The sequence below is a fragment of the Salvelinus fontinalis genome, unplaced genomic scaffold (genome assembly GCF_029448725.1).
Source record: "Salvelinus fontinalis isolate EN_2023a unplaced genomic scaffold, ASM2944872v1 scaffold_1686, whole genome shotgun sequence".
NCBI classification, from domain to species: Eukaryota; Metazoa; Chordata; class Actinopteri; order Salmoniformes; family Salmonidae; genus Salvelinus; species Salvelinus fontinalis.
Window position 1 is genome coordinate 3,287 of NW_026601895.1, and position 27,703 is coordinate 30,989.

At 46.2% G+C, this 27,703-nt stretch overlaps 1 protein-coding gene across 5 annotated transcripts; it reads left to right on the forward strand.

Annotated features, from left to right (window-relative positions):
* Nucleotides 1-26,303, forward strand: LOC129849784 (R3H domain-containing protein 1-like). Of its 5 annotated transcripts, none has more exons than XM_055916548.1 (16): nt 4-655; nt 6,271-6,500; nt 11,472-11,763; nt 13,494-13,538; nt 14,511-14,606; nt 18,039-18,135; nt 19,138-19,276; nt 19,416-19,556; nt 19,757-19,865; nt 21,233-21,328; nt 21,460-21,485; nt 21,988-22,041; nt 22,312-22,529; nt 23,996-24,340; nt 25,072-25,217; nt 25,553-26,292. In XM_055916548.1, the coding sequence occupies exons 3-16, from the start codon at nt 11,524-11,526 to the stop codon at nt 25,787-25,789; spliced, it is 1,989 nt and encodes a 662-aa protein (XP_055772523.1). In that variant the 5' UTR covers nt 4-655; nt 6,271-6,500; nt 11,472-11,523; the 3' UTR covers nt 25,790-26,292. The 5 variants fall into 5 exon arrangements, with proteins under 5 accessions (XP_055772525.1, XP_055772523.1, XP_055772524.1 ...); XM_055916549.1 differs by having other exon boundaries at nt 13,497-13,538; nt 25,553-26,291; XM_055916550.1 differs by lacking the exon at nt 21,233-21,328 and having other exon boundaries at nt 1-655; nt 25,553-26,303.
* Nucleotides 26,304-27,703: the final 1,400 nt, after the last annotated feature.

Here is a 27,703-nt window from a genome sequence, read left to right on the forward strand (position 1 = left end):
CCCCTCCTGTCTCTCTCGTCTGTCTCTCTCTTCTCTGTCCCCCTACTCTCTCTCTCTCCTCTCTATCCCCCTACTCTCTCGCTCTCCTCTCTATCCCCCTGCTCTCTCTCTGTCCCCCTACTCAGTCTCTCTCTCTCCTCTATGTCCCCCTACTCTCTCTCGCCTCTGTCCCCCTACTCTCTCTCGCCTCTCCTCTCTGTCTCCCTCCTCCTCCTTTCATTTGTCCCTCGCCTCCCTCCCCTGGTGTAAGCGCATGGCAGGGCAGCAGAATTGGTAATGAAGAAAGCGCCCAATTTAGCCTCCTCAGCCGCGCGCTCCTCTGAGATGTGCTTCCTGCCTGCCTCTGCCTGGGTGCAGCGAGGCGGGGTGCTGTGAGTGGCTGAGCTAGAGCTGACATCACAGGGGCCAGCTGTTGATTTGGTGCTGTCTCTGAGGCTGGGGCGAGTCACTGACTCCGTCAGGCGCCTACTGAGGGGCTCTGGCAGGTAGACACACACACACAAACCCACAACGATAGGAGGCTGTGTGAGACTACTGCTGCTGCAGGGAGCGAGTCGCTCCGAGCAGCTACGTCCTCCTCAACCAATGCTGCCTTGGGTACTACGGACTCCTCCAACAGCTTGCAATGAACATAAGGAGGGCTGCTATGTGGCAGGTAGGTCTTGGTTTCTGTCCTTACCAAAGAGTTTGTATTTGGTGAAGGAAGGAGCCCATTGGAAAGTCAGGAGTAATGGTTTAAGTTCCAGATAATATCTACTAAGGCTTTTAGTAGCCTTTTCAGACTTGAATCATTCAGACGTTGTGCTGGGTTCTCAATCATCTGTCTGTTAGTATCTTAGACCTTGAGCTTCATTTTGAAAGCCGTGATTTATTGTTGAGATTTTGTTTTGTTGGCTATGTTTTCAAAATGATCCTATTGAGACGCAGTTAAACATCACAGCAGTCTTCTACAATATGTTCTAAGCTACAGTTGTGAATTTCATTTAAGCTACAGGGTTAATCTGGTGACGATAAGGGCTCGGTTTCCAAAGGATGCACAGCAAGGCTGCATTCAGTGAACAGGGGATCTGTAGACTGTGTTCAGTTTGTTGGGGAACAAGGGATCTGTAGACTGTGTTCAGTGTGTTGGGGGATCTGTAGACTGTGTTCAGTGTGTTGGGGAACAAGGGGTCTGTAGACTGTGTTCAGTGAATCCCCAATATGAATTCAGCAGCAGTGCACCTCCACTGCTAAATCGTGGCCTTCACTACAAATGTAAAATATATATATATACACTTTTCGGGATACGAAAACGTTTTCCGTTCTAACTTAAACGACTAAAACCAGATATAAAGTATGTATAAAATATAATAGAGCAATACATTAATAGATAAGATCATCTTTGAGAACTAACAATCACCAAAATAAAAACTAGACAGTCAGGGAGAATCTAAAATTCCCAAAATGTCTTGACACTTTGCTACCGCTGCTGAAAAGAATCCTAGGGGAAACACTGCAGTGTATTGGTGAACAGGGGCTGTGTTCTGATTAGCGTTGTGTCTTGGCGTGGCTTTCTTTCATCAGTACACTAATGACCATAGATAAGCCATTAAGAGGCTTGTGTTGCCTCTGCACAGCTTGCATTTCTGCTCCTCAGTATATAGTTTCTGTTATTACAAATGGGTTTTTAATGACTGACTCCACTAGTATGATGTACAGCGCATTCAGAAAGTATTCATACCCCTTGACTTATTCCACATTTTGTTCCAGCCTGAATACAAAATGGATAAAATGTATTTTTTTTCTCACCCATTTTCACTCTATACCCCCATAATGACAGTGAAAATATGTTTTTAGGAATGTTAGCTAATTTATTTAAAATAAAATACTGAAATATTTAATTTACGTACGTATTCACACACCCTGAGACAATATTTTGTAGAATTAATTTTGGTAGTGATTACGGCTGTGTGTCTTGCTGGGTAAGTCTCGGAGAGCTCTCCACACCTGGATTGTGCAACATTTGCCCATTTAAAAAAATATCTAGATATATTTTCATATTCTTCAAGCTCTGTTAAATTAGTTGTTCATAATTGCTAGACAACAATTTTCAGGTCTTACCATAGATTTTCGGTTATTGTCTTGCTGAAAGGTGAATTAATCTCCCAGTGTCTGGTAGAAACCAGACTGAACCAGGTTTTCCTCTAGGATTTTGCCTGTGCTTAGCTCTTTAAAAAGAAATCCTAAATAACTCCCCAGTCCTTAACGATTACAAGCATACCCATAACATAATGCAGCCACCACTATTTGCCCTAAACATAACACTTAGTATTCAGGACAAACAGTTAATTGCTTTGTCAATTTTTTTGCAGTATTATTTTAGTGCGTTGTTGCAAATAGGATACATGTATTTATTTATTTTTAAAGAAGATTTTGCATGTTTTATTTTCACTCTGTCATTTAGGTTAGTATTGTAGAGTAACTATAGTGTTGTTCATCCATCCTCAGTGTTCTCCTATCACAGCCATTAAACTCTGTAACTGTTTTAAAGTCACCATTGTCCTCATGGTGAAATCCCTGAGCGGTATCCTTCCTCTCCGGCAATTGACTTAGGAAGGACGCCTGTATCTTTGTAGTGACGGGGTGTGTTGATACATCATTCAAAGTGTAATTAATAACTTCAACATGCTCAAAGGGATATGCAATGTCTGCTTTTATTTGCCCTGCTTTGAGAGGCATTGGAAAATCTCCTTGCTTTTTGTTGTTGAATCTGTGTTTGAAATTCACTGTTCGACTGAGGGACCTTACAATTATTTGTATGTGTGGGGTACAGAGATGAGACAGTCATTCAAAAATCATGTTAAACACTTATTGCACACACAGTGAGTCCATGCAACTTATGTGACTTGTTAAGCACATTTACCTGTAATTGAGGCTGAGCGATGAAATGAATACCTTTAGTCTGCACTTTATACCCCAGAGGGCTTAAGTCTCAATTATCATCAGCTCTCTCTAATCAATAACTCTCCTTATTATCAGACATGGCTCTGAGCCGGGGTACGGGTTTATTTACCCTGTCCAACACACTGATAATCAATGTCATTTATTAGGCTTAAAGTAAACTGTATTACTATTCCTGTGACTTGATGGTTGGTTACGCAATACATTTAATCTTTCTATGCTTTCCCACTCTTGTTTTCTGTGTGACTGTAGAGCTGGAGAAGACCGCCTTAATAGATGTCTGTCTGTTAGCTACTCAGTATGTTGGATGAATGGATGGCTTCGGCTGCTTTTCTCTGCTCTTGTATTGTTCCATCCTCCTACACAGTCTGGGCGGGAGGGAGAGAGAGTCTCTCCTCTCGCTTGCTCCCCCCGCTCTTCCCCCACAGCACTTGGGCAGGGGGGGAGGTACCGCCCAAGCCTGGTGTGGACCGCCCTATCTGTGCGTGCAATCAGAATGGCCTCTTGTGCATTCCACAGGAGCAATTTCCTATTCGCTGTGCTAACATAATTGTCATTGAGTGGTCCATTTACAGCCAGCATATGATTAGTTAGCTCCCATTCCCCTGGCTGGCAGAGTGGCTGTGCCCTTTTGACCTCCTTGTAGGTTTTTGAGAATACATTTTCATGGGTAGAAAAGTGTAGCATGGAAAAAGGCTTCGGCACTTACTCACCACTTCTACAGGCAGTATGGGTGTGTTTGTACCGTGGGGAATGGAGTTGAAGGGACTGTGAAGTGAAGAGGCTCTTTGCGGTTCAACCACTCAGATCAACTCAGAGCCTCAGATTCTGTTGTCAAATACAGAGGAGCTGCTCAGTAACAGGAGACCCAGAGGATTTTACTGGGCTGTGTGTGTGTGTTCTTGGGTACGTGTAGACTTCTGGTCTGTTTGTGCCTGCCAGTGTTTATTCGTGTGTGTGTGTCACACTGTGTTCCATCTGCATGCATTAAGCCCCCTGTCCCTGACACCCCCCTCCCCCGTGTGTCACACAGACTGTCCCTGACTCCCCCTCCCCCGTGTGTCACACAGACTGTCCCTGACACCCCCCTCCCCCGTGTGTCACACACTGTCCCTGACACCCCCCTCCCCCGTGTGTCACACACTGTCCCTGACACCCCCCTCCCCCGTGTGTCACACACTGTCCCTGACACCCCCTCCCCGTGTGTCACACAGACTGTCCCTGACACACCCTCCCCCGTGTGTCACACAGACTGTCCCTGACACGCCCTCCCCCGTGTGTCACACAGACTGTCCCTGACCCCCCCCCCCCCCTCCCCCGTGTGTCACACAGACTGTCCCTGACACCCCCTCCCCCGTGTGTCACACAGACTGTCCCTAACACAGAACTGACACGGTGATCTCCTGAACTCAGCGACTTGCTCAGCCCTGCTGTTCCTCCCTGTCCGTTCAGCACAGCTCTGACTCCTAATGCAGCTTGTGACTGGGGCCAGAATCTCGCTTGCTGTCTGTCTGGTTGGTTGAGTTCTACTGGTGTCACCAGCTAGTAGGGCTGACTGTAGTCATGTGAAGTTCCACACCTCTCTTTGTGTTGCTGCTGACTGCCAGACTGGAGGTTAACTTTGTTCTAGTAGTGTCTGCAGTTTACTGTCAAACCAGGATCTGCATACACAGCAGGGTGTGGTGAGGTAGAATAGGGTGAGGTAGAATAGGGTGAGGTAGGGTGAGGTGGAAAAGGATTATAAAGGGAGCAGGAATCCACCACTTGACCTTTTATCTGGCAGCATGCATGGGTCTGCTTCCCACTGGCCCGATAGGACTGTGTGGGATCAGGAGACGGGACTGTGTGGGATCAGTAGACGGGACTGTGTGGAGACAGGAGACGGGACTGTGTGGGATCAGGAGACGGGACTGTGTGGAGACAGGAGACGGGACTGTGTGGGATCAGGAGACGGGACTGTGTGGGATCAGGAGACGGGACTGTGTGGAGACAGGAGACGGGACTGTGTGGAGACAGGAGACGGGACTGTGTGGGGATCAGGAGACGGGACTGTGTGGGGATCAGGAGACGGGACTGTGTGGGGATCAGGAGACGGGACTGTGTGGGGATCAGGAGACGGGACTGTGTGGAGACAGGAGACGGGACTGTGTGGGATCAGGAGACGGGACTGTGTGGGATCAGGAGACGGGACTGTGTGGAGACAGGAGACGGGACTGTGTGGGATCAGGAGACGGGACTGTGTGGGATCAGGAGACGGGACTGTGTGGGATCAGGAGACGGGACTGTGTGGAGACAGGAGACGGGACTGTGTGGAGACAGGAGACGGGACTGTGTGGAGACAGGAGACGGGACTGTGTGGAGACAGGAGACGGGACTGTGTGGAGACAGGAGACGGGACTGTGTGGAGACAGGAGACGGGGCTGTGTGGAGACAGGAGACGGGGCTGTGTGGAGACAGGAGACGGGGCTGTGTGGAGACAGGAGACGGGGCTGTGTGGAGACAGGAGACGGGGCTGTGTGGAGACAGGAGACGGGGCTGTGTGGAGACAGGAGACGGGGCTGTGTGGAGACAGGAGACGGGGCTGTGTGGAGACAGGAGACGGGGCTGTGTGGAGACAGGAGACGGGGCTGTGTGGAGACAGGAGACGGGGCTGTGTGGAGACAGGAGACGGGGCTGTGTGGAGACAGGAGACGGGGCTGTGTGGAGACAGGAGACGGGGCTGTGTGGAGACAGGAGACGGGACTGGTTGCCAGAGAGAGCTTACTGTGGCGGGCGCTCTGCCCGGTAGATAGCACTGAGCTCTGGGACTAGGAGGAAGGTTGGAGTGGAGTAGCAGAACATGGGCAAAGATGTAGAGCCCTTCTGACTGATGGAGAATCTGGTCTGTTACCTTCGATGTGAAGCTTCCATTTGGGAAATATGTCTGTCAGTGTCCACTCCAACATTGGTATTCTAAATATCATAGGGTTTTGATTGAAAAGTGTTAACTTCTGTTTTTTACGGCTGTTATTCCTGAATATGTAACGCTGCTCTGTTTTACATAACTGGCACGACAGAATGGGTTTAACACGACCTCCATGCACTCAATGGCTCTGATGGATGAAACCTGTTTTACACATAGGCATGCACAGCCACAATATTGCTTTCTGTCTCTTTCCCTGTCTCTCTCTTTCCCCATTTTTCTCTCTCGCACTCACACACGTGATATCCCCTGGACTCTGTCTGTCCATGTCAGCCCTGTGACTGTCAGCGACCTATAACCCCATTCCATCAGTGTTCCCCAGTGCTCTAAGGCTCCTGACCCTCTGACCTCTTCTCTCCCTGTGACAGGTCTGTGATGGCCATGAGCAGCTTGGAGGGCAGTGCCACCGAGGCCGTTCAGATCTGGACACCAGAGACTCCGAGCTGGTGCTAAGGACATGGGACTCTCCCTCAGAGTTAGCGACAGGCTCAGCAGCACGAGACGTTACAGTGACAAACCAGCGGTGGCGCAGGACTGCTGCCCCCAGAGCCTTCTCACCCTCTGTAGGACGTCACCACCACAGGCCCAGGAGCACCCAGTAAGTAGCTTCCTGTAAGGAGAATAGGCCATTGGCCTCAAAGTACATTGGAGGCCGGGGGGAAATTAAAAACAGCGTTGACATCACTTCAGTCGAGAGAGACTGACAGATATTACAAATCAGCAATGCTGCACTTGAGTAGAAAAGATTGTGTGCCGGAATAACTGAACAGATGTGGACTAGCCTGGTGTGGACTAGCCTGGTGTTATAGTTATTTCTCTTTAAGATGAACATGTTTGACCTGCCTCTCAGCCAGTTTCCACTCAGTATTCAGTAACATAACTAAAATAGCACTGCACACTGCAGAACACAAGAACAACATACATTTTGTTATTGAACAGAGTGTTTAAAGATGGATGTGAAAGGAGCAGGTTTTGGGGAGTAACTGAGTACATGTCATCTGATTTACAAAAAACATGTATCAGTTACAATACCAGCTAAAATATTGTAATCAGATTAGATACTTTTGAAAAACTAGATGATTACTTAAAAATTCAGAAAGGATGTTTGTGAGAGAAAGAAATGTATTTTGGCACCTTTTGGTTTCTCAGTGACATTCAATTTAGCATGGAAAAAAGTGTTTCAGTTTGTTCCACCTGAGAGAGTCTGATCACCAATCAGAGACCGCTGTGATGACACACCAGATGTGACCACCAATCAGAGACCACTATGATGACACACCAGATGTGTTTGATGGATCCTTTTCTCAAAGCCGGTGGGATGCATTTTACATCATACCCTCTATATTTCTGTATTTTGGAACTTCTGTATCTTGAAAATTGTATTGCTTATATACAAAACATTTTGGAACTATATCAACAAGGCACTAATGAAACAAATTAAGGGGAAGTAACCCAAAAGTAACGGGAAGTAATCAGATTACTTTACGGAGTTTGGGTAATCCAAAACTTACGTTACTGATTACATTTTTGGACAGGTAAGGTGCCGTTTTCAAGGGATTGTTAAATATATGAGCTATTTGGTTGTAATATCAGCACCTCTTGAAGAGCAGAGTCAGAACTACCCATCCCATTATTCCATGTTTATCTCTATCAGAGTTCTACAGCAAGGAACTGCATGCTTTTCATCAGCATACATCAATTGATCATTTAACTGTAGATATGTGAGGGTAGCCTCACAATATCGCTCAATGTTGCCCACCATTAATTGGATTTGAGCGATGTAAAATAAGTGAAATATACTTGCCTAGTATGAGTGGTTTCAGGTTAATTTCCCATCCTTTGTGGGCTCTGCTTGTCAAGCAGCAGAAGTGTGAATTCGCCTATGTACTGTTATCTAATATTTACTTTTCTAGCTACCTGATGATACTGTTTACTTTGCTAGCTACCTGATGATACAGTTTACTTTGCTAGCTACCTGATGATACTGTTTACTTTGCTAGCTACCTGATGATACTGTTTACTTTGCTAGCTACCTGATGATACTGTTTACTTTGCAAGCTACCTGATGATAATGTTTACTTTGCAAGCTACCTGGTGATAATGTTTACTTTGCAAGCTACCTGGTGATAATGTTTACTTTGCAAGCTACCTGGTGATAATGTTTACTTTGCTAGCTACCTGATGATAATGTTTACTTTGCTAGCTACCTGATGATAATGTTTACTTTGCTAGCTACCTGATGATAATGTTTACTTTGCTAGCTACCTGATGATAATGTTTACTTTGCTAGCTACGGGTAGAAACAGTTGACCATACATATAGTGATAAGTAGACCTGATGTAGTTTTTTCTCCCACCAACCTAGGCCTACCTAGCGAAGTTGGCTAACATTATCCCCGTTTCAACATTGTTAATAAGGGTTTGATCAGGATTGCTGCTGACAGACGTGATAGACGACATTGACTGAGGGACCACGTCAAATTGGCTAGTTGGCTAACAACAAATCCCGTCAGTATGGCTAGTTAACAAGTTAACATTCAGGGGATAAACTAGATGGCTGTATAGAAATCTCTATAGCAGGGTTGGGCGGTTTCCAGATTGTCATATCCTCATACCGTCCTTCTCTCACACCGGGATTTACGGCACTACTGGCTTAGTACACAAACATGCAAAGAAGCCGGTTGGGCGTCTGTTAGCAGAATAACAACAAAATTACCACAAGTAACAGCAAAATATTGCTAGCAAAATATGCTAACGAGCGCAAACGAAAACAAACAAATTGCGAAGACAGGCAACGCAGCTCATAAAGTTATACATGTATAGGTAGGAGCTACCGAATTATATTTTTGTTGAGTTTAGACATTTTACAAGCGAATGTGAGCGAGAGACATTATTCATTTGCACAAAGTTTTGACCGCATGCTTGTCTGAAGGACACTGTGTGGCGTCGCTAGGGCAACGGGCCTGCACTGTTCTGAGAAGATAGTGGAGAAGCACACCGCCCAAAACTGAGAGGAAAAACGCAAGGAAATCGAGCTGCAGTGGCAGCTGTACCGATGACTCATCCAAAGGGCTTTGACTCCTCAAACACGGCAGAAAGCTAACACAATATGATGCACCGTGACGTTATTCATTCAGCCACGTTAATCTTAGGTGTCGCCCTAACGCAGAAAGATAAAACTTTGTGTTTTGTAAATGCAGATCTACAATGCTTCTTATTGTAATATCTGCTCGGCATCAGACTAATTTCGTTCTTCAGTTGCACTTCTCCACTCAGTATGGCCGTTGGTGAATTCTCATCTATCAGCAGATTGTGCTTTGACTGATGTGGAGCTACTTTTCTCCAGTACTTTTCTCTGTGTAGACAGCCTACTGTTATCTGGTACTTTTCTCTGTGTAGACAGCCTACTGTTCTCTGGTACTTTTCTCTGTGTAGACAGCCTACTGTTCTCTTGTACTTTCTCTGTGTAGACAGCCTACTGTTCTCTGGTACTTTCTCTGTGTAGACAGCCTACTGTTCTCTGGTACTTTCTCTGTGTAGACAGCCTACTGTTCTCTGGTACTTTTCTCTGTGTAGACAGCCTACTGTTCTCTGGTACTTTTCTCTGTGTAGACAGCCTACTGTTCTCTGGTACTTTTCTCTGTGTAGACACCTACTGTTCTCTGGTACTTTCTCTGTGTAGACAGCCTACTGTTCTCTGGTACTTTCTCTGTGTAGACAGCCTACTGTTCTCTGGTACTTTCTCTGTGTAGACAGCCTACTGTTCTCTGGTACTTTCTCTGTGTAGACAGCCTACTGTTCTCTGGTACTTTCTCTGTGTAGACAGCCTACTGTGCTCTGGTACTTTTCTCTGTGTAGACAGTCTACTGTGCTCTGGTACTTTTCTCTGTGTAGACAGTCTACTGTGCTCTGGTACTTTTCTCTGTGTAGACAGCCTACTGTGCTCCGGTACTTTTCTCTGTGTAGACAGCCTACTGTGCTCCGGTACTTTTCTCTGTGTAGACAGCCTACTGTGCTCCAGTACTTTTCTCTGTGTAGACAGCCTACTGAGCTCCGGTACTTTTCTCTGTGTAGACAGCCTACTGTGCTCCGGTACTTTTCTCTGTGTAGACAGCCTACTGTTCTCTGGTACTTTTCTCTGTGTAGACAGCCTACTGTTCTCTGGTACTTTTCTCTGTGTAGACAGCCTACTGTTCTCTGGTAAAATGCTACCTTCATCTATCTGAAATTACATGATCAATTGCTAAACTTCCGGATCATGAAAAGCATGCAGGTCCTTGCGGTATAACTCTGATGAAGCTAAATGTGGAATTTTGGGAAATGTGTAGTTCTGACTCTGCTCTTCAATAGGTGATGATATTGAAACCTAGTTGTCAACATGGTTGTCAATGGTTTAGAGGAGCTGGTGGTCTCCTTGCCCATCAGCAGTCAAATGGAACGTTCTACACTGTATTGTGAGATTTTATTGATACCTGCCTAGAGAGAGGGCCGTAGAGTCATGGAGTCATTGCACTTTTTGAACATTCTGGAATCCAGGGTGTCAGTGGTATTTTTCTATAGCCACAAGCTCTGTCCTCCAATAGTACTGACTGTCTCACAGTACTGACTGTCTCTTTCTCAATGTGTCTTTCTGGGATTCCTCTCTCCTCAAAATGAATTGGTCACTCCCCTCTGACCTTCTCCACCATGGGGTTTGAGAAGGATTCAAGGAAAGCCAAATTGAGACAGAGGCACAGAGCCACAGTGTTAATGTCAGGGACTGAATCAGATGGGACCTCTCAACCTCTAATTAAAATCATTAATCACAGCTCTCATAAACCAGATGTCTCCTTCCCTAACCCTCCCATCTTCTCCTCTCTATGATGTCTCCTTCCCTCTTCTCCTCTGTCTCCTTCCTTCTCCTCTCTCTGTCTCCTTCCCTAAGCCTCCCCACCCCTCTTCTCTATGCTACTGCTACTGCAAGAGAGACTTGCTACATTATTACCAAAAACCACTGCCCTGTCACTGTCCCTGCATTAGCCCCATTACAGTAGTCATTAGATTTCAGATGTTCTAACTAATAGAGATGTTTACAATTTCTCTTTAGCCCATGTTTTCTTTCTCTGTTCTCTGTATATGCATTATATTTCAATGCCCATGTTTTCTCTCATTCTCTATTCTCTGTAAATGCATGATATTTCAATGCCCATGTTTTCTCTCATTCTCTATTCTCTGTAAATGCATGATATTTCAATGCCCATGTTTTCCTTCTCTATTCTCTGTAAATGCATGATATTTCAATGCCCATGTTTTCTCTCTCTATTCTCTGTAAATGCATGATATTTCAATGCCCATGTATTCCCTCTCTGTTCTCTAAATGCATGATATTTCAATGCCCATGTTTTCTCTCTCTATTCTCTGTAAATGCATGATATTTCAATGCCCATGTTTTCTCTCTCTCTCTTTTCTCTGACTGTAGGTGTAAGATGTCTTTTGATGTAGCTCTAATGGGAAATGATTTGCATTTTGATTAGTAAAATCCCAGTCTCTCTCCATCGTCTGTCTGTCTCTGTCTCTTTCTCCATCTCTAGGACCCCAGTAACAGCAGTGTTGTATAGAGACTCTCTGTAAGCTGTGCGTCTGATGAGGATGTCTGATCCTGTTACTGTAAAGGACATCAGTAGGACTGAGACCATGAAGGTTTGTGAGGCTGGAGGTGAGCTGGAGGCAGCAGACTGGACCGGAACCACAACACTAGGAGCAGACAGCAGACGGAATGGTGTAAAGGACAAACCCAAACAGGCTGGGAGCCTGGTGCTGGAACACAATGCCACCGGTCACCAAGACGGAAGCTGCTGTGACAACAAGAGGGAAACGTCACAGGTAAACACACCGGTGTAAACATAAACAGCCTTTTAGTGTGGACCAATGAGATCAGTTTTCCATTATCACATCCACAATTTGAACATGTTTTACCACTACTCTGGCAAAAATGTAAATATGGTAATATAATTGAAATATGTTAATGTCATTGAGCCCAGGATCAGTCATTAAAATACTCTAATGTAACAGATGAAACAAGTTAGTGAAAGATGTGCTGATACAGTGCAGCAAAACGTTCCTTTGTCTCAGGGGTTGGAGGTAATGTTGACAGGCAGCAGAGAGGGTATTGTCTCAGGGTTGGAGGTAATGTTGACAGGGTATTGTCTCAGGGTTGGAGGTAATGTTGACAGGGTATTGTCTCAGGGTTGGAGGTAATGTTGACAGGTTATTGTCTCAGGGTTGGAGGTAATGTTAACAGGCAGGAGTATAAATGGGAAGCAGAACAAGTAAAAGCGGTCGGTGGCTGGCGCCCCAGCCAGACTGAAGAAGACAGTTAATCTGGATCTCAAATCCTGGCTTATCTACAAACTTCCTGTGTGTCACCCTGAGAGAGAGACTGAATGGGTGCCGGATGGGGAGAGGGAGGGAGGGGTGTGTGTTTCTCTGTGTGTGTCTCCTCTGTGACTTTGCCACCATCTGCCCCTGCCACGTTCTCTCTCTCAGGCCAGGTACCTTGTAGTGCAGACGTCAGCGTTTCCTTCTCTCTCCTCTCATTGTTCCTTTCCTTTCTGCCCTGTTCAATTATCTGATCTACTGGTGCGTTCACACCTACTGTCTCACTCACACACACACACACACACACACACACACACACACACACACATCACACAGTCTCTAAGGGTCGTACACATGCCTGGAAATGGAAACGGTCCATTTCCATCTTTATTTCATTAATGTTATCTGACCCTCCAGCGCAGCGGGGAAAGGAACTGTCCTCTGGTTGGTTTTAGAGGACGGGACCAAGAGGAGAGAGAGAGTGTGTGTGTGTGTACAGACGGTGTCTCAGCGGCAGCCCGAGAGGAGCATGGGGCCTGCCAGCCGTTCTGTCTAAATCAGACTCAGCTTTCGCCTCTGACTCTCTAGGACATCACCCTGCACACACACGCGCGCACGCTCGAACAAACACACACACACGAAGAGCAGAGGCACTGAGATGTCGTCCCCCCTGCTGCTTCCTGCTCCTCTCCAACCTCAGAACACTGCTCTGTCTCACCACACCATTCCTCTCCTGCTTCCTGTTCCTCTCCAACTTCAGAACACTGCTCTGTCTCACCACACCATTCCTCTCCTGCTTCCTGTTCCTCTCCAACCTCAGAACACTGCTCTGTCTCACCACACCATTCCTCTCCTGCTTCCTGTTCCTCTCCAACCTCATAACACTTCTCTTTGCTCTAGTCTACATGACAGGAAAATGGGTCTGAGGGAGAGAGAGGTGTGAAAATAATTCAGTTAAATGTACATAGTAGTCAGACAGAATTCTGGGTCTAATTTCTCAGACAGGAAGGTGTTTGAATCACTAGGGTGAGAATTCATCTTGGCCCAAAAAGGGCTCCTCCTCGTGTTTTGTCACATGCCTATATTGATTGGCCGAGCTCTTTAGTAGGGTGTACGTTGACGTCCAACATGTATGATGTATGTATTCAGCCTTCCTGTTGTTCTGGACCACAATATTATTTAACCTTGTAGTTTTGTTAGCTAAACTCCTCCTTTTTGTGGTCCGTTTTGGACAGCAGCAGTCTCCTGTATCAGCTGGCCAGCCAGTGAGGGGCTCTAAGGTACAGTCGGTGGATTAGCATGATGCCTGGCATGTCTGCCTGGCAACTACCTCATACATTATCATTTTATCTCAAGTGTTTCTGCTGAGAAGACGGATTTATCCAATATGTCTTATTATATATTTGCCTGCTGTTGACTTGGTTCTCGTTCTGTAGTGAACAGGGTGTTCATACTCATTCCGTGGAGGCCCTAGTGTCAGAGGGTTTGGGGTTTGTCCTTTCAGTTAAGACCTAGACAATCAGGTGAGTGGCGTTCTTTACTAATTCGTAACCTTCATTTATCAATTGAGTACAAGGGACCTGCAGACACTCTGCCCTCCGTGGAATGAGTTTGACACGTGATTTAAGTCATCCCTTTAAAACCATCCGGTGGAATGAGTTTGACACGTGATTTAAGTCATCCCTTTAAAACCATCCGGTGGAATGAGTTTGACACGTGATTTAAGTCATCCCTTTAAAACCATCCGGTGGAATGAGTTTGACACGTGATTTAAGTCATCCTTTTAAAACCATCCGGTGGAATGAGTTCGACACGTGATTTAAGTCATCCCTTTTAAAACCATCCGGTGGAATGAGTTTGACACGTGATTTAAGTCATCCCTTTAAAACCATCCGGCGGAATGAGTTTGACACGTGATTTAAGTCATCCTTTTAAAACCATCCAGACTTGTAGTGCTGCATTAGTATTATGTATCTTCTCTTGCATGATGTTCAGACGTTTAAACGGACTTATTTATGTGTATTTACGTGTTTGCTAACCATCACGTTAGTCACATGCATGGATTGGATTTGACTCAACCAACTCATTTTGAGGTCTGAACATATTCTGTTGGTCGTGATGCTTGGTGCTTGCTGGCCTTTACGTTTTGGTTTGTATGTTTACTTGGTCGGTTCGGGTTTTGAAATGATCAACGCACGTCATCTAAAGGAATATATTTTGAACCGTTGTCAATATACTGTACTCTCCCTCAGTCCAAGGCCAAGGTAAAGTTAGTACGGAGCCTGGCTGTCTGTGAAGAGTCCTCTCCTCCCTTTCTAACAGCACACCAGCTGACACCAGATCCTCAGGTAAACCTTTAGACACACACACACACACACACCTTTGGGTAAACCCCCAGACGACTTCTTCTACCCCATTAGCTGTGGCTCATTTCACAAACGTCACTCTGCCTTCTCACCAGACACACACACGAGCCAGCAGCTAGAGGGCCTTGCATTTCATCCAGTCAGCACTAACTTCATCAAAACCACCAGGGTGTTTTCCACCACCAGCCGTTGTGTGTACTGTGTGTACTGTGTGTACTGTGTGTACTGTGTGTACTGTGTGTACTGTGTGTACTGTGTGTGTGTGTGTACTGTGTGTGTGTGTGTCTGTCTGTGTGTGTGTCTGTCTGTGTGTGTGTCTGTCTGTGTGTGTGTCTGTCTGTGTGTCTGTCTGTGTGTGTGTCTGTCTGTGTGTGTGAGTGTCTGTGTGTGTGAGTGTACTGTGTGTGTGTACCTGCGGTGTGTGTCTGTCTGTGTGTGAGTGTACTGTGTGTGTGTGTGTGTACCTGCGGTGTGTGTGTGTGTGCACACACTGTATTACGCCCATCCATCTTGGAGAACATTGTATTTTCACATGTCAGAACATGGAGACCTGTGGACTGATATAGTTGAATAGTACGGTTGTCACTATGATGTTAAGCTTCCTTCAATCTATTCCTTTGTCTGTCAGCACCACTCAAACATGTCCATGGCTAGTGGTGTTTGAAGTGATATAGGTTATCTTTTTGGGAGGGGTTTGTCTTTCTATGTTAACCTGCAATTTTTTATGCCAATTATTTCTCCTTGAGTGAAAATGTTTCCTTGGTGTAGACGAGAAAATAAATGATTCTGCTTCTCTGTAAAGATGCATTGTCCTTGCTGTGAAACCGGTTACTAGGAAACCCTGGCCGTGTGTTTAAATGGATAGACTTCCTTGAACTAGTGTGAGATTTAACCCCCTCCTTCTCTGAGTTCTATTCAGTCCTCTTTCACTCTTATCTATCTTTCTCTTCTTCCTCCCTCTCTTTTTCTCATCTTTCTCTTCCTCTCTCTTTTGCCCTCTCTCCACGTGCCCTCCCTTCCTCACATCTCTCTTTGATGCTTTTCTGTGGCAACGTTAGTTATTTTTGTTAACCTGTTGTGCTGTATCACTACAGCAAAGCCTCCCTGAGAGGCAGAGTATATATAACCTTTAGTTACTGGCCCAGCGCTCTAACCACTAGGCTACCATTTTATATCACTAATGGAAACATTACATCTCCCTTCCAGAAACCACTGGCTCCCAACTTCTTTACCTAGTTGCCTCTATCCTGAAGTGGTATTTCATTTAAGCTTCTTGCAGCCAGCACTCTGAATCTGCGTTCCAAATGGCACCCTATTCCCTATGGGCCCTGGTCAAAAGTAGTGCCCTATATGGGGAATAGGGTGTCATTTAGGTCGCAGAATGAGTTTCAGTGTGCTGCTCAGCTTTTAGCTCCTCTCTGCCTTTTGTACTAGTGTTGAATAGTGAATCAGAGCAGGGAATGAAGTACAGCAGAGATTAAGATGAATAGTGGGGTTAAACCAAAGTCAAGGCTGGGATGCTGAGAAGACCTTGAAACACACAGAACTGGAATGATTGGAATGTACATTTTCATTCAAGTGAGTACTGTCAAATGGTTGTAATATTCTCCATGCTCGCTAAGCCTTAGACATTTAACAATTCATATTTTAGTAATTTAGCAGACTCTTATCCAGAGCAACTTCCAGGCACAATTAGGGTTAGGGCAAGGGCACATCAACATATTTTTCACTTAGTCAGCTTGGGGATTTGAACCAGCGACCTTTCGATTACTGGTCCAACGCTCTTAACCACTAGGCTACCTGCCACCATTATAAAATATAATCATTCAAGCGAGTGTCAAATGGCTGTGATATGAGGGGCTCTCCCCCCCCCCCCACCCCCCCCACCACCACATTCTAGTCATTTTATTTCTATGCTTGTCTTGCAACAAGTCTTCCAAAGGGAGTTCTTTCATCTGGTACAATAAAGGCAATGATGAATGTGAAGGTGTGGAAGATAGGACAGGCTTTCTATTGATGGATGTGAAGGTGTGGAAGATGAGACAGGCTTTCTATTGATGGATGTGAAGGTGTGGAAGATAGGACAGGCTTTCTATTGATGGATGTGAAGGTGTGGAAGATGAGACAGGCTTTCTATTGATGGATGTGAAGGTGTGGAAGATAGGACAGGCTTTCTATTGATGGATGTGAAGGTGTGGAAGATAGGACAGGCTTTCTATTGATGGATGTGAAGGTGTGGAAGATAGGACAGGCTTTCTAGTGATGGATGTGAAGGTGTGGAAACTGGGACAGGCTTTCTATTGGTGGATGTGAAGGTGTGGAAACTGGGACAGGCTTTCTATTGGTGGATGTGAAGGTGTGGAAACTGGGACAGGCTTTCTATTGGTGGATGTGAAGGTGTGGAAACTGGGACAGGCTTTCTATTGATGGATGTGAAGGTGTGGAAGATGAGACAGGCTTTCTATTGATGGATGTGAAGGTGTGGAAGATGAGACAGGCTTTCTATTGATGGATGTGAAGGTGTGGAAGATGAGACAGGCTTTCTATTGATGGATGTGAAGGTGTGGAAACTGGGACAGGCTTTCTATTGGTGGATGTGAAGGTGTGGAAGATAGGACAGGCTTTCTATTGATGGATGTGAAGGTGTGGAAGATGAGACAGGCTTTCTATTGATGGATGTGAAGGTGTGGAAACTGGGACAGGCTTTCTATTGATGGATGTGAAGGTGTGGAAGATGAGACAGGCTTTCTATTGATGGATGTGAAGGTGTGGAAACTGGGACAGGCTTTCTATTGATGGATGTGAAGGTGTGGAAGATAGGACAGGCGTTCTATTGATGGATGTGAAGGTGTGGAAGATAGGACAGGCGTTCTATTGAATGTATTCTCTTCCCCCAACATAAAGCAGATCTATATTTGACTCTCAGTATTCACTCCTCTGTAGGTCCATGTACTGTTAGTGTTTGTTTAGTCACATCATTGTAATGTCAAAAGGATGTATGATTTTCAGGTGTTTAATGACTAAATAAACCGATGTTGTGATGTAATTGCTGAGGTGATTATGGTCCGTAGAGGAGGAAGTTATTTGAAAGGAAAACGGAGCTCTCGTAGTACATCAGATGTTTTTTAAATGAGGTCGGTCGGCAGATACTTGTTTGCACAAGCTAAACATGTAAAACCCTTAAATTCTTTTTTAATTAACTGCCAACCAAGTGCGCGATTGTGAGGATAATTAGATGCAGATTCTTAATGTGACATGCTAATTAATTCTGTCTGTATTTTCATTTTAGTGTACTTCTCATATGGCACCCTATTCCCTATGTAGTGCACTACTTTTGACCAGGGCCCATAGGGAATAGGCTGCCTGTAGCTACCACTGAAGTTTTTATTTCTTACTCTTCAAATTCACATCCAGATATCCCAGTCCTTTGATAAGGAGGAGCTGTCTGCCAAGGAGGAGAAAGAGAAGGTGGAGAAACCAGAGAAGATGCCCAGGAAAATGCTCTCAAGAGGTGTGTGGGTGTGGGAGAGTTGGCGGAGAGAGGTTCATTGTTATCTTTGTGTTGTAAATAGTGAGAGAGAATATAATGGCCATCCCTGCCTTCACAGACAGACAGACACGGTTGTGTTTGTATGTTACAATACAAGACCTTGGAGACGTGTTGTGAGCTTTAGTCTAGAGAACTAATGAACTGATTCCGAAACATGGAGCTCTCTGAGAAATCTAATATAGAATCCTAGGAGACTGGGTGCTTTCGTAAAATCACTCTGGCTATCTACTCTGCTTTCAGAGCACTCACGTGTGAGTGTGCCAGAGCGCACAATAACCAATTTTAATTTACGCACGCGCAACACCCATTGAATATGAATATAATATTGAATTTGACCGGTGTCAGTAAATGGAGAAAATGATGTCATGAAATTGTTGCCAGCAGCACAGTTGCAGTGCATTCGGAAAGTATTTAGACCCCTTGACTTTTTACCGCATTTTGTTACGTTACAGCCTTATTCTAAAATGGACTAAATCGCTTTTTTCCCTCATCAATCTACAATCTGACAAAGCAAAAACTGTTTTTTATCAATTTTTGCAAATGTATTAAACTGATATCACAGTTACATAAGTATTCAGACCCTTTACTCGGTACTTTGAAGCACCTTTGGTAACGATTACAGCATCGAGTCTTCTTGTATGACGCTACAAGTTTGGCACATCTGTATTTGGGGAGTTTCTCCCATTTTTCTCGGCAGATCCTCTCAAGCTCTGTCAGGTTCGACGGGGCGCGTCGCTGCACAGTTATTTTCAGGTCTCTCCAGTGATGTTGGTTCGAGTTCAAGTCCGGGCTCTGGTTGGGCCACTCAAGAACATTGAGACTTGTCCTGAAGCCACTCCTGCGTTGTCTTGGCTGTGTGCTTAGTGTCACTCCAGAGTGAATTTACGAACACACCCCATAGTCCACAGAGATGTGTTGTGTATAGAGAACCATTACCAGAATGATTGGTCCTCTTGTGTCTAGATTCCAGCCAGGACTACACAGACTCTACTGGAATAGACCTGCATGAGTTCCTGGTCAACACTCTTAAGAACAACCCCAGAGACAGAATGATGCTGTTGAAGTTGGAGCAGGACATTCTGGATTTTATCAGTAATAATGAGTAAGTTATTTAATTAATACATTTATTGATTGATTTAATGTATTTTATTTATAGTTAATGCAATTTTATTCTAATTCAATTCTATAGTTGTTTTATTTTAGCCTTTCAGTAAAGCTCATTCGGCTCTCGTGTTTCCTAGAAGCCAGAAGAGGAAGTTCCCTCCCATGACGTCGTACCATAGAATGCTGCTACACCGAGTGGCTGCCTACTTTGGCATGGATCACAATGTTGACCCCACCGGGAAGTCTGTCATCATCAACAAAACTAGCAATACAAGAATGTATGTTTTTCATTTGCTACCAGTCAGTTTTAAAACATTTTATAATACATTATTTTCAGGATTTATACTGAACCACAATAATACATTTTATTAGATTCTATGAAGCTTAAATACATCAAATTGCTTTGAAAGTATGTATTTGGTGTAGATTTCTTCCCCCACACCTCTAAACTTCCACCAATGTAAATTCTCTTCCACAGACCAGATCAAAAATTCTCAGAACACATAAAAGACGACAAAACAGACGATTTCCAAAAACGCTACATTCTCAAAAGAGACAACGCCAGCTTCGACCGGGAAGACGGCATGGTAGGCGGTTTCTGTGTTCCAATCAAATGTCACGCTGTGTCCCAAATGACACCCTATCCTTTATATAGTGCCCTATGGGCCCTGGTCAACAGAAGTAAAGTATATAGGGAATAGTGTGCCTTTTGTTATTGTTAGGGTTTGTTAGGGTGATAATCTGGTGCTGCTGTTCCAGCTGCTGGCTAGGCTAAGCTGAGCGGAAGCTGCTGGCTAGGCTAAGCTGAGCGGAAGCTGCTGGCTAGGCTAAGCTGCTGTTCCAGCTGCTGGCTAGGCTAAGCTGCTGTTCCAGCTGCTGGCTAGGCTAAGCTGCTGTTCCAGCTGCTGGCTAGGCTAAGCTGCTGTTCCAGCTGCTGGCTAGGCTAAGCTGCTGTTCCAGCTGCTGGCTAGGCTAAGCTGCTGTTCCAGCTGCTGGCTAGGCTAAGCTGCTGTTCCAGCTGCTGGCTAGGCTAAGCTGCTGTTCCAGCTGCCGGCTAGGCTAAGCTGCGCGGACGCTGCCGGCTAGGCTAAGCTTCGCGGACGCTGCCGGCTAGGCTAAGCTGCGCGGAAGCTGCCGGCTAGGCTAAGCTGAGCGGAAGCTGCTGGCTAGGCTAAGCTGAGCGGAAGCTGCTGGCTAGGCTAAGCTGAGCGGAAGCTGCTGGCTAGGCTAAGCTGAGCGGAAGCTGCTGGCTAGGCTAAGCTGCTGTTCCAGCTGCTGGCTAGGCTAAGCTGCTGTTCCAGCTGCTGGCTAGGCTAAGCTGCTGTTCCAGCTGCTGGCTAGGCTAAGCTGCTGTTCCAGCTGCTGGCTAGGCTAAGCTGCTGTTCCAGCTGCTGGCTAGGCTAAGCTGCTGTTCCAGCTGCTGGCTAGGCTAAGCTGCTGTTCCAGCTGCTGGCTAGGCTAAGCTGCTGTTCCAGCTGCTGGCTAGGCTAAGCTGCTGTTCCAGCTGCCGGCTAGGCTAAGCTGCGCGGACGCTGCCGGCTAGGCTAAGCTGCGCGGACGCTGCCGGCTAGGCTAAGCTGCGCGGACGCTGCCGGCTAGGCTAAGCTGCGCGGACGCTGCCGGCTAGGCTAAGCTGCGCGGACGCTGCCGGCTAGGCTAAGCTGCGCGGAAGCTGCCGGCTAGGCTAAGCTGCGCGGAAGCTGCCGGCTAGGCTAAGCTGCGCGGAAGCTGCCGGCTAGGCTAAGCTGCGCGGAAGCTGCCGGCTAGGCTAAGCTGCGCGGACGCTGCCGGCTAGGCTAAGCTGCGCGGACGCTGCCGGCTAGGCTAAGCTGCGCGGACGCTGCCGGCTAGGCTAAGCTGCGCGGACGCTGCCGGCTAGGCTAAGCTGCGCGGACGCTGCCGGCTAGGCTAAGCTGCGCGGACGCTGCTAGCTAAGTTGTGCATGTGCTTGCAGATACGAATGCGCCTGAAAGACGACAGGAGAAGCAAATCTATCGAGGAGAGAGAGGAGGACTATCAGAGAGCCAGGGACAGGATATTTGCACCAGATGTGAGATTTTGGCTAATCAATTTAGATTAATGATGCATTTGTGTTTATTTTGAAGTAAAATATGGATAGGCTTTATGGACTGTAAATGACATGTAAGTAAGATATTTAAATGGATGTATTTTTTTCCACAGGGAGATCATTTCCATCTAGATGGAAGGTAAATATCATTCACATATCTGTCTAATTTGACACTAGTTGGTCCAACGTGGACGTTTTGACTGGTTGGGCCAACGTGGACGTTTTGACTGGTTGGGCCAACGTGGACGGTTTGACTGGTTGGTCCAACGTGGACGTTTTGACTGGTTGGGCCAACGTGGACGTTTTGACTGGTTGGGCCAACGTGGACGTTTTGACTGGTTGGGCCAACGTGGACGGTTTGACTGGTTGGGCCAACGTGGACGGTTTGACTGGTTGGTCCAACGTGGACGGTTTGACTGGTTGGGCCAACGTGGACGGTTTGACTGGTTGGTCCAACGTGGACGGTTTGACTGGTTGGGCCAACGTGGACGGTTTGACTGGTTGGGCCAACGTGGACGGTTTGACTGGTTGGGCCAACGTGGACGTTTTGACTGGTTGGGCCAACGTGGACGGTTTGACTGGTTGGTCCAACGTGGATTTGATACCCTTTGATAATGTTGCATGGTCATCTCCCCATGCAGGAGCCCTGATGAAGAGGCTTGTATCAGCACACAACAGAGACGGCAACTCTTCAGGTACTTCCTTTCTGTCACAGATCTCTCACACACACACACATACATACACACATACATACACACACACATACATACATACATACATACATACACACATACATACATACATACATACATACATACATACATACATACATACATACATACACACATACACACATACACACATACACACACACATACATACACACACACATACATACACAAACATACATACATACACACATACACACATACATATATATATCCATCCATACCTTGTTTCCTCAGACTAGGGGACGGGCGATCAGCCAGCAGTAGACAGAGCAGCTCTGAGAATGACCCCAAGAACTGTGATGCCCGGCCGTGGAGCAGCACTGATTCAGACAGCTCCAACCGTAACCTGAGGCCCACCATGACCAAGGCCAGCAGCTTCAGCAGCATCTCTGTCCTCATCAGAGGAGACAGCTCAGCCAGCAGCAAGAGCACCGGACGCCTCTCCAAAACAGGCAAGTAATAGGGTGAGGGTGGGGACACTGACTCATGCACACGTAATCAAAAGCACGTGTGACGTATCGTGTCCAGTCTGCTTTGTTCCACAGCACAGTGAAGCACCTGTTTTTAAGACATTGTGATGTCACTGACGTACAAGCTGAATTTCTCCTCGGAATTCTTTGTCAAATCAAGAAAAAGGTGTTCTGTGTCCATGACTACTTGGTGGTAACTGATTTACCCCAAGTGTGGTCAGTCACCCCTAGACAATGTGATACACTAGTTTCTGACTGACATGAGTTGAAATTGGTCCTTCACTGTGTGTCTGTGTGCACCATCCCTGTTTAATACAGGCATACTGGGGGAATGGAGACCCAGTTTTCTTTGTTTATCCTGTTTTGGTTCCTCCTCCGTTCCTTGTCTTTTCGATCATCTTTTTTGTTGTTGTTGCTGCCGCCTCTGTTCTAGAGGCTTTTCTTTTTGGTTTCATGTGATTCCATTTCCACAGTGCACTGACAGACAGCTTTTTGCTTGAGTTTTTTTATTTAACGTTGTTTACGAAGTTGGGGCTCACTTTGTGCAGCACAAACATCTGCTCTGCTCCTACTGGGAGGCCATTTTGTGTTCCTGTTAGCTCTGTCCTGTGGCTCATCTCTTCTGTATGGCTCATCTCTTCTGTATGCAGTGCATTTCATCTTTTTGGTTCTTTGGCATCATTTAGCATCTTTGGTTTTAGCATTTTTGGTTTTAGCTTTCTTTCTAATTTTGTTATAGTATCCCCAATTTCTTTAAGTGCTGGTTGTTTAGTTTGTGTAGAAAACATGAAGAATGATGGCCATCACAATTCTGAATTCATTGGCTTTTACTGTTGGCAAGACGGAGAGACGTGTTTCCCACCTCTCCAGTAATACGTCCAGAGAGACCAAACTTGAGCCCAGTTTTCCTCTTTTGTCTGTCCAGATTTCAAAGCTCCTGGTGGCTTTGCTTTTGACATCAAATGTCGGAGGTTTGCGTACGTGCCAGAAGACGAACTTTGACGTTCTAAACCAGGAAAATGTGTCTGGTTGCATTACTGACAAACTAATAACATGTTTGTGGTTATACTCTTTAAGATGTGGACCACTTAAAATTACACTTGATTTGGGCTCACGCAAGATGCCCACAGAGGGACAAATATCACCTATAGCCAATGAATTCACTCACCGTGTGTCCCACTTTTGAATGGACCAATGGCTATTCTGCTTCTACCCCTGTTACCGCAGAAGTGACCAATAGCTGTCCTCCTTGTACCCCTGCCCAGAGGTTGGCTGTGCATGTGTTACAAGCCACTGCCTCTATTTTTACTTTTTATTTCACCTTTTGTTTAACTAGGCAAGTCAGTTAAGAACAAATTCTTATTTACAATGCCGGTTACACTATAGGACGTCTTTCGTGGTCCTCTCTGTAGGACGTTTAGTGATCTTTTCATCCCTCCCTCCTCTAGGTTCTGAGTCTTCTAATAGTGTAGGGTCTTCTACGAGTTCCATCTCTCGCCCCCAAGTCCTCCACCTGCCTCTCCCTGTCCCAGCTGCTCTAACCCAGGCAGCCGGCCCTGTTGGGGGCCCCAGCACGGTGCAACCTACACCTTCCTCCTCTGCGTCCTCCTCTGCCACGGCCCCCAGCAGTAGTAGAACTTCTGTACACTGTGATCGGGGCAGCAGGAATGGCCCGGCGCCTGCATCCGGCCCAGCGCCAACCCAGGCCACTGCTAATGCTACTAGTTACTATTTCCTTCCCCCGGAAGCCACAGGGATACCGCCTGGCAGTATACTGGTCAACCCACACACAGGTTGGTATCTTCTGATCAGGGTTGGTCCTCATCCCTCAGTTCATATAGGCTTGATTGGCCTGTGTGTGTGATGTCTTTAAATAGGCTGGATTGGCCTGTCTCTGTGTGCTGTCTTTATTTTGGGTTTGATGTGATGGTTGGTTTTGATCATAGTTCTTGTAAAACAAACTTCTTATTCAGTCTATTAGTCTCTGCTCTTCTCTTAGACTGTTGCCGAAATTTCCACAAACTACATATTTTGGGTCAAATATGTATCAAAGCCTTTTTAGATTGAATGAATGGACTAAGGGAGTTGGTAAACTGTGTATATATTCGTGGTTTAATCATTATTCAGGGTGTTACTATAGCATAACTCCTATTGACTAAATTATTCTCAAATGTCCTATAGCCTCTACTGCAGGGCTGTCCAACCCTCTTCCTGGAGATCTACTGTCCTGTGGGTTTTCAGTCCAATCCTCTTCGTGGAGATCTACTGTCCTGTGGGTTTTCAGTCCAACCCTCTTCCTGGAGATCTACCGTCCTGTAAGTTTTTAGTCCAACCCTAATTTAGCATATTGGACTGAAAACCCACAGGACGGTAGATCTCCAGGAAGAGGGTTGGACTGAAAATCCACAGGATGGTAGATCTCCAGGAAGAGGGTTGGACTGAAAACCCACAGGACAGTAGATCTCCAGGAAGAGGGTTGGGCAGCCCTGGTCTACAGTCTAAGTTTGTTGTTCCCCACCTGCAGGCCAACCCTTTGTAAACCCTGACGGCAGTGCTGTGATCTACAACCCCTCGATGACCTCACAGCAAGGTGGGAGGAGCCAGCAGCCCTTGGCCCCTCCCCTACCGCCTCCTGCCCCGCACCAGCCAGCCAATCACGTCCTCTCCCAGGTCAGTCAATGAGTCGACAGCCCATGTATCCCTTCCTTTCTCCAGAAAGCCCATTCACTCCCTGCATGCAGTCATTTCTTTACTCTACCTGTTCTCAATTAATATAGTAGATTAGAATCCATCATTCTTTAATTGATGCCTCCTAATTTCCCAGAGAACATTCATCATCTACGAGCTAGGGCTGAGTGAATTATCTAGATATCAATCAGGTTCAATTCATTGTGGTATTAATCAGCCAGCTCTAGTTCCTCCTATTCAATCACCTCTGACTTCTTAACCTAATGGAGGTCTCTCTCCTCTCTTTCCCTCTGTTCTGTCCTTTTCTCCTCCTTCAGCCGGTTCGGCATCTCCAGCCCTCTGCTCCACAGCCGATCCAGTACTCAACCATCTCTTACCCTCCTCCTCAGTTCCTGCCACTCTCCTCTAACCAACAATACACTTTGGTACCTATCAATCCTCTCTCCCCTAACCAACAATACACTTTGGTACCTATCAATCCTCTCTCTCCTCACCTCTATCTCCCACCTATGTTTCTGTCCAGTTGCCTCTTCAGCACCTTGTCATTTAATTAGGTGGTATTTTATAAGATATGGACATTACGTTACGTGTGTTAATTCCAGAAGTTTATATTTTTATACAGAATCTTTGATGTAATGTATGATGGAAAGACATCTTTATCTGGGATGACTTTGTGATTGAAGAAGTGTTCAGCAGGATCCTGGATCATGTTCATTAGGCAGAAGACATTTGAAACCAGCAGTTTGCCCAATGGGAACCCAGAATCTTGTTTTCTGTTGCAAAATGTCTTGCATCTGAGTGCTTGTTGAACATGACCCTGTTTGCCCTATGACCCAGTTAGGTAGAACATGACCTTGTTAGCCCTATGACCCGGTTAGGTTGAACATGACCCGGTTAGGTTGAACATGACCCGGTTAGGTTGAACATGACCCGGTTAGGTTGAACATGACCCGGTTAGGTTGAACATGGCCCAGTTAGGTGGAAGATGACCCTGTTAGGTGGAACATGACCCTGTTTGCCCTATGACCCGGTTAGGTGGAACATGACCCTGTTTGCCCTATGACCCGGTTAGGTGGAACATGACCCTGTTTGCCCTATGACCCGGTTAGGTTGAACATGGCCCAGTTAGCCCTATGACCCAGTTAGGTTGAACATGGCCCAGTTAGCCCTATGACCCGGTTAGGTTGAACATGACCCTGTTAGCCATATGACCCGGTTAGGTGGAACATGGCCCGGTTAGGTGGAACATGGCCCAGTTAGGTGGAACATGGCCCAGTTAGGTGGAACATGGCCCAGTTAGGTGGAACATGGCCCAGTTAGGTGGAACATGGCCCAGTTAGGTAGAACATGGCCCAGTTAGGTAGAACATGGCCCAGTTAGGTAGAACATGACCCTGTTAGGTAGAACATGACCCAGTTAGGTAGAACATGACCCAGTTAGGTAGAACATGACCCAGTTAGGTAGAACATGACCCTGTTAGGTAGAACATGACCCAGTTAGCCCTATGACCCGGTTAGGTGGAACATGACCCTGTTAGCCCTATGACCCGGTTAGGTGGAACATGACCCTGTTAGCCATATGACCCGGTTAGGTAGAATAGGACCCTGTTAGCCCTGTGACCGTTAGGTAGAACATGACCCTGTTATCCCTGTGACCGTTAGGTTGAACATGACCCTGTTAGCCCTGTGACCGTTAGGTAGAACATGACCCTGTTAGGTAGAACATGACCCTGTTAGCCATGTGACCGTTAGGTAGAACATGACCCTGTTAGCCCTGTGACCGTTAGGTTGAACATGACCCTGTTAGCCCTGTGACCGTTAGGTAGAACATGACCCTGTTAGCCCTGTGACCGTTAGGTTGAACATGACCCTGTTAGGTAGAACATGACCCTGTTAGGTAGAACATGACCCAGTTAGGTAGGACATGACCCTGTTAGCTCCCGAGTGGCACAGCGGTCTAAGACACTGCATTTCAGTGCTAGAGGTGTCACTACAGACCCTGGTTCGATCCTTGGTTCGATCCCGGGCTGTATCACATCCGGCCGTGATCGGGAGTCCCATGGGGCGGCACACAATTGGCCCAGCGTCGTCCAGGTTAGGGGAGGGTTTGGCCGGGGTAGGCCGTCATTGTAAAATAAGAATTTGTTCTTAACTGACTTGCTTAGTAAAATAAATAAATAAAACAGCCCTATTACCCTGTTAGGTGGACTAGACCAGGCTGCATTCTGTTAGGGAGACTAGATCAGGCTGCATTCTGTTAGGGAGACTAGATCAGGCTGCATTCTGTTAGGGAGACTAGATCAGGCTGCATTCTGTTAGGGAGACTAGATCAGGCTGCATTCTGTTAGGGAGACTAGATCAGGCTGCATTCTGTTAGGGAGACTAGATCAGGCTGCATTCTGTTAGGGAGGCTAGATCAGGCTGCATTCTGTTAGGGAGGCTAGATCAGGCTGCATTCTGTTAGGGAGG